At 34.8% G+C, this 12870-nt stretch overlaps 1 protein-coding gene across 1 annotated transcript; it reads right to left on the bottom strand.

The window, feature by feature from the left end:
- Window positions 1-350: 350 nt before the first annotated feature.
- Window positions 351-5289, bottom strand: LOC136208689 (calcium-dependent protein kinase 28-like). Its single transcript, XM_065999799.1, has 12 exons — window positions 4622-5289; window positions 3362-3492; window positions 3142-3183; window positions 2899-3010; window positions 2704-2782; window positions 2290-2459; window positions 1925-2051; window positions 1711-1826; window positions 1515-1622; window positions 1335-1397; window positions 994-1167; window positions 351-899 (listed from the first exon to the last, which is right to left on the bottom strand). Exons 1-12 carry the CDS (start codon window positions 5063-5065, stop codon window positions 738-740), a joined length of 1728 nt encoding a protein of 575 aa, XP_065855871.1. The 5' UTR covers window positions 5066-5289; the 3' UTR covers window positions 351-737.
- Window positions 5290-12870: the final 7581 nt, after the last annotated feature.

Raw genomic sequence — 12870 nt, 5'->3', positions numbered from 1 at the left:
TTTGTACCCGATTGAGTACACCTTCCAAAACACCTTCTGCATATTCAAATACACTTTCTATATTTTGATGTGAATCTTTCTTTATTGCTTTGAAACAGATATGTAAATCTAAGAGGCACGAAGTGTTACATTTAGTGAATTGAGAAGGCTGATAAAATGCACACGGTGAATTGAAAGGACTAATTAATGTCATATAATAAATTATGATATTTTAAAAAGCCATGTCGCCGTGTTGAAAATGCTCTCACACATGTGAATTAACCATTCAAAACAACACCCTTTCAACACATCAATTTTTCTTTATATTTTCTTAATACAAAATTATATTAAAATATATAAAGTTTAAGACAGACCTGCCAATGGTAGTCGATGCTATGCATAAATTATGTTTGTGGGTTAATGTACATGGTTGACAAAAAGAAGAAAAAAAAAGGTATAAAATGATGATTTTGATGAACACAAACTGATTTATGAAATACCAACTACACATTGGTATATTAGACACATTACAATCGGCAGGGCACCAGCAAACACTCGGAAAGAATGTACAACAATCAATATCAACACTCAACTCAGAGCCATCCTTTTAATAGCCACACCACCACCACGACCACCAAAGACGAGCTTCGTCGGCTTATCTTGCCATTTTGAAGCAAACCCTGCGAGAAAAATGACCTCCCCTTCTTTTAACTCCCCTGGGTTGTCTCCGTATTCTAATTCTCCATTTCCATTATATTCTACATCTTTCGATTATACCGATGATAAGATGGGCTTGGTGCATTTCTTGAGATACTTGCAGTTCTTAGAAGTCTGCGGAATTCTGATAGGCTAATTTTACCGTCTTTATCGATATCTGCCTCCTCAAGTAATGGGTCGATAGAACCTTTTAACCCTGTGTGCTGCAAATCAAAATCAATTGGTTGTTACTAAACTGAGAAAAAACTATTTCCTGTTTCTGCAATGTTAATCAAGAATAATGCTGAGAATACTGACCATTCTTAGTTCTTCTGGTGTTATATAACCATCTTTATCGATATCAAATTTGTCAAAAGCAGATTGTGAACGCGTCTGCCACTTCTCAGAATTATGTTCCTCCAGTTGATGTACATGAAGAGCAGCAGCAACGAACTCCGAAAAATCAACAAGCCCATCTGTGTTGCTATCAATCTGTTTCAAGAGATAACAATCCATGAGGTTCCAAGGAAAGCGTGTTCAGATGCAACCACATTGCTCAACATACAAAAATATGGCCTACGAAAGATCGCAGAAAAAGGAACAATTTGCAGTTTTAAAGAAACATTCTTCCAAGGCTAGATCGAACAAAGCATGCTTACCGCTTGAAGAATCTCTAGAACACGGGATTCTTTCAATTTCCAAGGAAGATCTTTAGCAAGTGCCTGCATGGAGACAATTCGGGTTTGAACAAAATAAACTGCTACATTTCATTCGGAAAAAAAACTATGTACCATATGAAAAAATATAAGATGATTAATTCAACGTAAAAGAAGAAACACCTGTCTCATCTCCTCAAGACTGATAGCACCGTTTTTATCTACATCAATTGCATCAAACTGATCCTTAAGAATATTCAACTCCTCATCATCAAGAGTACTAGCCAATGCCTACATTTATTTGTAAAAAAGGAAATGATCAAAAGAAATAACATATTTTTTCCTACATGAAGAAAACAACAATAAAATGCCGCTTTACCCTTAGAGCAAGTTGTTTCAAACGACTGTACTTCACGAATTGCCGCATATTATTGAGCACAGAAATGTCAATAGGTATTTCAGAGGCAAGTCCTCCTTCTCTGACCCATGGATGCGCTGCCAAATTGAATATTTTTAGTACAAAATTTGTATAACTTTAACACGCTATAATTCATCGTTATTCATTTCTTTCCTAAGACCAGTGAGATACATACATAACGCCTGCGCAGCAGTTAGCCTAACCCGAGGATCCTTCACCAGTAACTTTCTTATAAAATCTTTGGCACTATTGCTTATGGATGGCCAAGGTTTACGGCGAAAATCAGGCTTGTTTCTTAAGACCTGCAGACAAAAGATTTCAGTTATTTGAATGAAAAAAGAAAAGAACGACAAATTAACATCATTCAATCCTTAGAAGTAAGAAACTACATCTGTACAATAACCTAATAGGAAACAAGTATAATTATTCAAAAATTTGAGCAGATTGTGCAAAACCGATAATAAAGGAAAGTCTACTTTAAACTTCAAATATGCAAATGGCAAAATGGAACGTAAAGATTCATAAGACACAATACTGTACCTCCTTAAATATACCGTCTTCTGTCTTATCCCAAAAAGGGCGCCTCCCGCACAACAAAATATATGTAATGACACCAATACTCCAGACATCTGATTCAGGTCCAGATTTCCGCTTTAATACTTCAGGGGCTACGTAGTAGGCACTACCAACTATATCTTGAAATTTCTTCCCTGCATCAAATTGGAAAGTAATTTATTGCTACAGCAGTTCCTGACTGGATAGCTTAAAATTCTAATAACAGGTTAAAGACTCTCAAATGAGATAGTATGAATATGTATATATGGTTGTCTCTCCATATGTCACCAAACATGGGTAGCTTTTCAGTTTCACCTTACACCCGCTAATTGGCCCCGTTTTCTCTCAACCTCATAATTTTTGGCAAATGATACAAGTGTGAGCAAGATGTTCACTCACCTGGCTTTATGAAGTCTGACAAGCCAAAATCTGTCGCTTTTAAAGCTGAGTCTTCCTTGTTGGACTTGAAAAGAAAATTCTACAGGCAAAGGAAAGAAAGAAGGCAGACATCATCAAGAAGTTTTATCCGTATATTGAAAAATAACTAGTATGCACTAGTTATCAAAAGCGTAAACATACATACTAAGATCATACCTCTGGTTTCATGTCTCGATGCACTAAACCATGTAAATGACATTCAGCTGCAACTTTGAGCATCTGTCTCACAACTACTGCTGCATCTTTCTCAGTATAGCGACTATCCTTCCTGATTTGAGAAAATTAGCAGAAAAGGAAAATTATATACCAAAACACTCTTTCTGAAAAAAATGTTACATGATTGTCAGAGAGAAGAAACTGTAAAAATGAAATAAAATTGCAGCAGTAAACTATCCTTACTTCGCCAATATTCTGTCCAGCAATTCACCACCTTCACATAACCTAATGAAAGACAATGTAAAGAGAACATAAAGTTAATGAGGAAGATACTGAATAATGAAAACACGTCATAAGATGTTCTAGGGAAAGCAATTGTATCTAGAGGAGATGCAACTACAGCATTAAACAATCAATCATCATACAGTTAGGAAAACAATAAAACTACAACTATGAGACTTACTCCATAACTATATATACATAAGAGTCATCCTCAAATGCATTATGAAACTGGACTACATTCTCATGGCCCGTAAGTTCCTGCAATATCTTGACTTCTCGCTTAACATCCTCAACAGCAATAGGAAGAATCATCTGTAGGAAAAATGAGATTAGCTTTATAATAGCAAAGAAACATATGATAAAAGGAAAGCATGTTACAAACTCGTTTTTCTTCAAGAACTGAAAGGAATGACAATTATTACATCTTAGGCTATCAAGTTATCTAAACAAAATCACAAATAGTTCAAGAACAGCATAGTGTCACTGGCCAAGTAAAAGAGCCCTCAAAAAGGAAACTCGTATGGGTTCAGAGTCTTTATAACTATGCATTTTATAGGATCATAATGGAAAAGACAACTATGTTTAAGAGGAGCTATAAAGTTTGTAAAACAATATCTGTGTCCAAAACAAAAATTTCTTCTTCTCTATTGAAAAGAGTAGAGTAAAAGGCATTCTTTCAAAATACTAACTTGGATACAGAAACAAAGGAATATGCAGATCCTAATTTAACATCAATGAGACATATAATCGAGAAAACTCTGATCAAAATCTAAGATTAGCAACAAGGAAAGACACTCGATCGAACTTTCTTAGACTACAAGATACCCTTTAATTTTTCAATCTACATAAATGCTAGCAACTAGAACTCCGTGTGCTGCAAAAAGCCTTGTTCCTGTGTTAATCAGCTCAATTTGTAATATCTAAATTCATACAGTTAATCAGCTCAATTTGTAATATCTAAATTAATACACGGATAAGCCCATAAGAGCAGCCAAACAATAATCAGATACCATAAGCTACTGGTAAAATTAATAAATTGATTGTTCATATGAACAGTAAAATCAACTATATGGAAGCTTGATTCTCAAGAAAAGATGCAATCATCAAAAAGGCAAAATGAACAAAAATACAATAATCTAAAAAAGGAAAGAAAAAACAACAATCTTGTGCCTAATTTCCATTGTTCAAAATCCAAGTGGAGAACAAAAATTCCAGTAGTAGCAGTCATTATTTTTTCTTTCAATTTATCTTACACCCCGTTAGCTAGATAACTTCTAATTAAATTGAAATTTCAAGTCAATCAATCACATTTCAATGTCACAAAGGAATCTGAAAACCCCTAAAACTACGAGATTCACAAACAAACAAACATATTACAGAACCTGTGAAAACTAAATGATTTGAAGGAAAAAAAAAATCATCAAAGCTTTTATAAGAATACCTTATTTTTGTCGATTTTCTTAACCGCAACGCGATCTCCATTAGCCTTATCAGTAGCAACATAGGTATAACCAAATTGACCATGGCCCAACAATTTCCCGATCGTGTAACGTCTATCGAAATCTTTAGCATATCCAAAATCCGTGCGTTTACCACACGGGATCACCCCAGATTGACGCCTGGAAACCGGCTTGTCTTTGACCTTTTGCTGAGATTGTTGTTGTTGTTGCCTAGGCTTTTGATTATCATTATGATTACTATTGTTATGATTGGACGGTTGTTTATGCGTAATTGTAGTAGTCGTCGTCCTGGCTCTAACCGGCGGTCTGGCAATAACGGTGGTTGATTGGGTCTTTCCGGTGACCTCCTTCCGGTTGACAAAGCCAGTGGATGTATTGTTGCTGTTAGAACCACTGACTTTGATGGTGGAGAAGCAGGCACCCATTGGTAATGAAAGTGATTTAAAGGAAATTCTTCATCAGATGCGAATCAAAGAGGAGAAAAAACATAAGAAAAGTCAAACAGCCATTGAATCTCTGTAATGATAAATCGGTATATATATATATAAAAGAGAAGATGTAAAAGGAGAAATGGAGAAGAAGATAGGAGGAAGAAGAGAAGAAGGGGGAGGGGAGGGAAGAGGAGGAGGTGGTCCGGTCTGGTGGTCAATGTGACTTTTTTATTTTTTTATTTTTTTACTTTTTTTGTTCAATTTTCTGTTTTTTGACAGACACAAACAAGAAAAAGGAGGCAAGGCAGGCACGCTCGAACTAACACCGTTTCCTTTAACATTTCCATTTCCTAACTGTTTTTTTTTTTCTTTTTTTGCATTTTTTTCGACCTTTTTATTATTATTATTGTATAATAAGGTAAATAATTTACTAGTCTAACACGCTAATCATCCTATTTTGAAAAACACATTATAAATTAAAATTTTTTGATCATTTTATCTATTTTTTTAGATTTTTAACCGAATATATATTAGTTTTCAGGATCATCATAATACAATATAAAATGGTCATATTGTTCTGTTATATTTTTCTATCTGATAATGCCAAATATAACAGTTCAAAGTGGCCCGTTCCCCATACATACAATCCCACCAGGAGCGTAGCTAAGGGGCCCTGGGCCCTTCCGGCTGTCGGAACCACTTTGACTCCGAGTAGTTTCGGCTCCCTATCGCAATTTTTTTTATCGGGGTGTTAAATTAGCCCCCAATGTGGCCCATTAAGTGTTAAGCTTGTCCAAAATTCAAAGTTTCAATATTTTTGGTCTATTACGTACTCCCTAAATCCAAATTTCTAAAAATTTTTGGGTCTATTAGGCATCTTTAAATCACAATTTCTAATTTTTTTTTGACCTGTTAGGCCCTCTTTAAATCCAAATTATTAAAAAAAAAAATTGGTCTGGTAGGCCCTTTCAAATCAAAATTTTTAATTTTTTACCTATTTGACCCTCCCTAAATCCAATTTTTTTACATGTTAGGACTCTTAAACGAAATCTAGCTTAATTTTGAGAAATTGTACATTAATACTTAAAATTTGGTTCTTGACCATTCAAATTATAACATGCATATATACACAAAAAAATTGAACAGATTTGATTTAGCAAAAAAAAAAAAATACAAATGCAGGTGTAAAATCAGCCCCCCAACCGAGTAATCATGTATTCGCCACTGAATCCCACAATTGAAATTCATGATTTAAAGGGGGTCAACAATCATAGGAAACCAATCATATTCAAGATACTAATAGAGGCAAAAGAGAAAAATTACAATAATACGATCGTAATTGTGGTATATGATTTCCTCCCCATTTGGTTAGACGTATGGTCAAGTTAATTTTAAGATCTTCGCAAACCTTGGTAGAGGCAAAAAATTCCAGCCAAGTGTTCGGATAAATAGGCAAGGACAGAGATTAAACTCCTTTAACACATTGATCGTCCCATTTGAGAGGGGAAGCCTTAACCCCTACTTCAGTAGTTGGGTAAACACCCCGAAGTACATTGGAGGACCCGCAAACACCTTATATTCCTCGGGAGGTAGACTAGCTTCCATCTTATCTAGATAAGAAGTTACCGGTGCCTATCAGTTCTCATGCGGTTAAGGTTGATGGTTGACCATAAACCAACAGATTTGTTTGCTTAGAAGATGCAACATTTTCTATATCTTTCGATTTTTTAGCATATTTAGAATATTTTAATTTCCGAGGCGTCATCACTGTATTTCGAATGTTTACAAAAGGGTTGAGTGTTCGAAATTTTCAAGGAAATGATATTTCCTAGAGTTCTTCTATCGCAGTGCTTCCATAAATCAAAGAAATAAATGGAGAGCAAAGAGAACAATAAAAGAAGTTATGGAGTTGTAAGTGCTGAAGAAATTTGAAGAACGCTTAGAGGATGCGAAAGAAAGTAGAAAAAACCTCTGAAAGTTAATCTTCTCTTTTTATAGGCTTCTAAAAGAAGGTGATGAGGATTCACAATAACGAGATGGGATTTTTAATCATTACATTGTGCCAAATAATCTAAAGGTCGAAAACAACGATAAAATTACACTCATTAGTGACATTGATTAACGAGAAAATCATGCTAAAAGGACATTTATCTCAGATCAAAGCACTAACCATAAATATGTAGAAAGGATGACATCATGTTTCAGCTTCACGTGATATGTTAGCAATTAATATCACTATTCCATGTCTTCACCTACTTCTCTCCTAAGGCAATTTGCCAGTACAAAATCTGCCAGATAGAAAAAATTCTCAACAGCAATTTAACTGAAGGAACTTCGATTCAGCATAGTCTGAATTCCCAACTAAGGGATTCAGCCTTCGGTCATCCGTCATAATAAAGCCTTAAAATATTTCAGTCCGGAGCTTTTAGTGAGGTGCATCTGATATCATACAATTAAATGATATTACATATGGACAAATAAGACATTCCCTTCCTCAAAAGTAATTCTAATAATGTGGACCAGTCAACAGAGGCCTCAAGGTCATGTACATTCACACCGACATCTGTTACAACCATTTTTTTTTACATCATGCTCTCACCATATTATTTGATTTATGGAGTTGTCAATGATTTATGCTCACATTACTCTATAAATCAATCATGTATATTGTTTCATTGTAATAATTTTTTTTAATTATTGTATCTTATAATATAAAATTATGTATGCTCTATTTAGAGAAAAATGACAAATATATATATATATATATATATATATATTATTCCATCCAATTTTGTTTCATTTAAAGCTTCATCATTATCAATTTAATTGTGTGATTAAATGAAATATGTTCAATAACTCATAGTCCTAAATTTATGCTAATTAAAGAAAGACTTATATGCTTAGGGTCAAACTAAGGGAATGAAGCATCTCCTTTCTAAGTAGTGTCCACATATGAAAAATATTAGTTATATGTAAAGGGTTAAACAGCTTTTCGAAACCGCTAGAGTGTGGTAAATGTATTCTTCATTCCGCCTCTAATATTTTCAGGACAGTTTTAGAAAAACTCAAAAAGAGTATCCATCATAGAAAAATGAGTAAAGAATTAAAAATATCAGTTAAGTGCTATAAAAAATAATACTACTAAATAAGAATATTATCTATATAATTTTATATATAATTTTTTTGGTCACGTTGGAAGGGCTAGGCACTAGGAAAAGGGGTGTTTGGTTGAATTATTCGGAGAATCGTTTAATATTTCACTCCAAACTGTAAAAAATATAGCGTTTGGTTAGATTTATAGCAGTGTTTTGCATTTTCTCTGGAAACTGCAGTGTTTTGGAGCTTTTTATGAACAACTGTTTGTAGTTATTTATTATTGACAAAATTATCATTCTTATTTCCATAAATTATGTTTATTCTTTAATATTATTTCTATTTTTGTAACATAATTGTTGAAAGAACAAGATTTTGTTGCGTTCAATATTTTTTTATTTAGATTTTTTTATTAATTTGTGTAATCCAATTTTTATTTTATAATTTATTTGTTGATTAATTTAAAACATGTCCATATTAGATATTTTAAATATTAACAGTAACAGTTCAGTATAATTATACCAAACACTAATAATTAAACAATTAATAACAAACAGCTAACAACAACAGCAAACAACGTACTACAACCGCAAACAGCTAACAGCAGCAACAACAACTATTAGCTAACAGCTGAACCAAACAGGGCCTAAAAAGGCCTACTGGCGGCCCACCACACTCGTGACGATCCAAGAAGAGAGTTCCTACAAAATTTGACATCCAATCAGCTGCTCTATCACATACCGGAAAAAAGCATCTTCTGCCAATTGAAACAATAAAGTGTTGGTAGGAATGAAATCAAATTAGCATGAAATTAACAATATATATGTAAGAGCATCTCCAAAAGCCTCTTAAATTGGCTCTTAAGTTAAAATTTGAGGAGGGAGAATGAAAAATCAGCTCCAACAGTCTCTTAGTGGCTCCTCAAATCACTAAGAACCTCTCAATCCTCTCTATTAATAGAGAGCCTCTCTCCACCTCTTAGTGCCTCTTAATTTATTTTTTTATTAATAATTTATTATTAAAGAGTCTCTCTTCTCACATTATTGGTAAATATAACAACAATTAATAATTTTAAGGGAAAAGTACAAAAATAAACCTTGTGGTTACACCTATTTTCGATTACAGGCTTGTGGTTTAAAAAATTACAAAATGGTACTTTGAGGTTCATTTCGTTAGCAAACACATACCAAATTGACTAACGGTGTTAAAAGTCAAAGGTAAAAAAGTTAATTTGGTCATTATATTTATTTATTTTATAAATTAACTTCCTTTATTATCTAATTATCACAAATAAATGATAGGGGCATTTTGCCTCTATCTTTTAGCGTGATTTACGGTTTAATTTTGGACTAAATAAGTAAGTTTAATTACAAAAATAATGTGTTTTTAATAAAATAACAAAATAAAAATAAATTTTATGCTTTTGGTTAATTTCCTTTGTTTTTTATTAATTTCAGAAAAATAAACGTCAAGCTAACTCGGCTCTCGAGAATTGTACTTCGCAGGTACGAGTTAAGGAGTGAAAATTCACCGACACACACGAGGCGCAGAAGCAACCACGCGGGGCATACCTCTCAATCAGACTGCATGTTCCCACTAAGTCAACAGGCACCACGTGGGGCGCCCCACTTATACGCGGGGCGCAACAGAAACCACGCAGGGCGTAGAACAATGCCCTCTCAATCACGGCAGTCAGACTGCATGGTCCCACTAAGTCAACAGCTACCACGCGGGGCGTCCCCACTTATACGCGGGGCGTACATGAGCAATTCTTCAATCTAAAGCTCCAGAAGCTCAACCACTCGGGGCGTGGTTGAGACAACAAGTCTGAATCTGGTCCACACGAAGGAAATTATCAACGGAATGGGCAGACATGCGGGGTGTCCTCCTGTCCACGCGGGGCATGCCATGTGAAAAACTGCAAAAATAATGTGAATTCCTACTTGTAACTTGTGTATTTACGATTCTACCCCCGAGCTTGATGTATAAATAAGAGTGACTAGCACTCATTTCCTCATTCAAAATTTATGTAACAAAACTCTACCACCTTGAGAGCTTGTACGTTTATTCTGTCACTTCGTCAAAGTCACGTTCGATCCGTATCCACCAAGCTCGAGAGTTCCACCTCCAAGTCCTACGAGACAGCCTTGAGTCCGGTTAGCTAGTCCTAAGGGCCGAATCTTCTTCCCTTTCTACTTATTAACTAGCTTGTACTCTTTCTATGTACTAGGCTTGGCTGTATTCCACTTCTATACATTCCATATTTATAATATATGTGTTGCAATTTTCGTTTCTCTATACGTGTTGATGTTTACTACTTGTTTTGATATTTGTAATTGATTATCGCGTAGGGGAATATGTTACCCGGTGACCCGTAGGGACGGGTTATCTTTAGGGAACCATATAGGTGCTGCCCTACCGGAAGTGACACACCGGAAACCGTAGGAATTGACAAGCCACGGAACTTACGGGCCCTAGTTTCTGGTCCCCAGCATTAGACACGCCTTGACTAGGAACCACGTAGTCTAAGTACTTCACGGGTCGGTCGAACTACACATAATCATCTTTGCAAGAGTAAATTATCATTCGTACATGTTCGGAATTATTGTTCCTTATATCTTATAACTTATCGTCACCTTTATCATTTCTTTAGAGTTTGAATTACATAAATCTGTCTCACCATAGTTTAGGAGTAGTTTGTAGTTGTCACCCAAACCAACCCAAAGTATTCACCGCCTAGATAACGAATAGAACCGAGTAGTTTAATACTTGTAGATATAAATCCCGTGGATTCGATACCCGGTCTTAACCGGATTATTATTTGATACGACGGGTGTTGAGCGATTTCCGCAAGTGCACGGCTTCGCTTGTAGTAATAAAATGATATCGATCCCACAGGGAATGTTTTTTAACGAAAACTTATTTTAACTCAGTTTGATTTACTTTCAAGGTTTATAATACGGAAAATCGTTTAATTGGATTTGGTTTTGAAATTGATAGAATAAGAATTAGATTAGAGAATGTAGAATGTTAGAAATCAATTCTGTTTTGAGAATGAATTTACAAGACAGAAACGTTTAGTGCTTTAGAAAAGGGAATAAATGTATTCGTTTGCATTAAGCAAAGAAAACAACTTTAAACTTTGTAAACAATTATATAAATGTAATAACATGAATTCCTTCAATTAAAAGGCTTTGAACCGCAGACAATCCTCCTACGGTCGGGTTAGATTGCTACCTTAACCAAATTAATACTTTTTCAAGATATCAATTTGCCTAAGTGTTCAACAAAGTTTCCTTGTAAATATTTCGAATTCAACTACGTTTTAATGAAAACACCAGAACTCACTTCGGATCAATTACAGAAGTGCTACATAAAAATCTATTGAATTGAATAAACTTTATTAGATGAAGTATGAATTTGATACAAGTTTACAGAGAACAAGAAGCATGGAAGCTTTCGACGACTTTCAAGCGAACGGGTTGTCAATCCTCTCCTTGAACTTCGTTAGAGTTTGTCAGGCTCCGGGGCGAATCCTCTACTAAATCTTCTCGCTGAATCTTCAGAATAGTGATGGGTACTTCTACTACCAAAATGTAAACTAATATGAACAAATCTTAATCTAAATCTAAATGCTACTGTGTTTGTAATTATTTGGTAAACAATGTGTGTACATCATAATGCTATTTGCAAAAATCGAACTTCTAACTCTGAATCACTTGACTCAGAATTTCTGCATTAATTCTGTACCTAATCTTCTCTTCAATCTATCTATATTTTAACTCTGAAATCAACTTTCTATTTATAGATGTTGAGGAGTCGTGTCTAAGGAACGTGTCTGCTGCGAAGAGGCGTTCTTATCCAATCGAATGGACGCGTTTTGTTGAAAACGAAAATGTGCAACTATTGCTTCCTAAAAATCTGAACGTACCGAGAATGTAAATTCTTGGCCGAGAATGGGGGAACAGATTTTCAGCCTTCGAAATGACAAGGGGGAGAGCTGGGCGACGCGTGTCGCGATCGAGAATGGAGGATTCTCTGTAATGATAAATCGGTATATATATATATATATATATATATATATATATATATATATATATATATATATATAAAAGAGAAGATGTAAAAGAAGAAATGGAGAAGAAGATAGGAGGAAGAAGAGAAGAAGGGGAGGGGAGGGGAGGGGAAGAGGAGGAGGTGGTCCGGTCTGGTGGTCAATATGACTTTTTTATTTTTTTACTTTTTTTGTTCAATTTTCTGTTTTTTGACAGACACAACAAGAAAAAGGAGGCAAGGCAGGCACGCTCGCTCAAACTAACACCGTTTCCCATATTTTAGTTAACATTTCCATTTCCTAACTGTTTTTTTTTTCTTTTTCTTCCATTTTGTTCGAGGGATAATGCGAAAAAAAAACAACTGACATATATATTGATTTTGATCCTTTTGTCTATTTTTTTTAGATTTTTAACCGAATATATATTACTTTTCAAGACTGTCAAAATACAATACAAAATGGTCATATTATTCTATTATTTTTTTTTCTATCTGATTATGTTAAATATAACAGTTCAAGGTGGTCCGTTCCCCATACATATAATCCCACAAGAGGCGTAGACAATGGGCCCTGGGCCTTTCCGACTATTGGAACCACCTTGGTCCCGGAAAGTTTCGGCCCCCTATTGCAATTTTTTTTTATCGGGGTGTTA

Source organism: Euphorbia lathyris, chromosome 10, assembly GCF_963576675.1.
Source record: "Euphorbia lathyris chromosome 10, ddEupLath1.1, whole genome shotgun sequence".
Taxonomy (NCBI): Eukaryota; Viridiplantae; Streptophyta; class Magnoliopsida; order Malpighiales; family Euphorbiaceae; genus Euphorbia; species Euphorbia lathyris.
Note: the sequence above shows the minus strand (reverse complement) of the source record. Positions and strands in the feature narration are given on the sequence as shown.

Bases quoted from the DNA above. Each gene is read 5' to 3' on its own strand.
- LOC136208689 (XM_065999799.1), bottom strand. From the start codon at position 5,065: ATGGGTGCCTGCTTCTCCACCATCAAAGTCAGTGGTTCTAACAGCAAC. The intron at 3,493-4,621 runs GTATTCTTATAA...TTTTTCCTACAG, and splicing joins AGAAAATCGACAAAAATAAG to ATGATTCTTCCTATTGCTGT. The intron at 1,398-1,514 runs GTGTTTCTTCTT...GTCTCCATGCAG, and splicing joins GTCTTGAGGAGATGAGACAG to GCACTTGCTAAAGATCTTCC.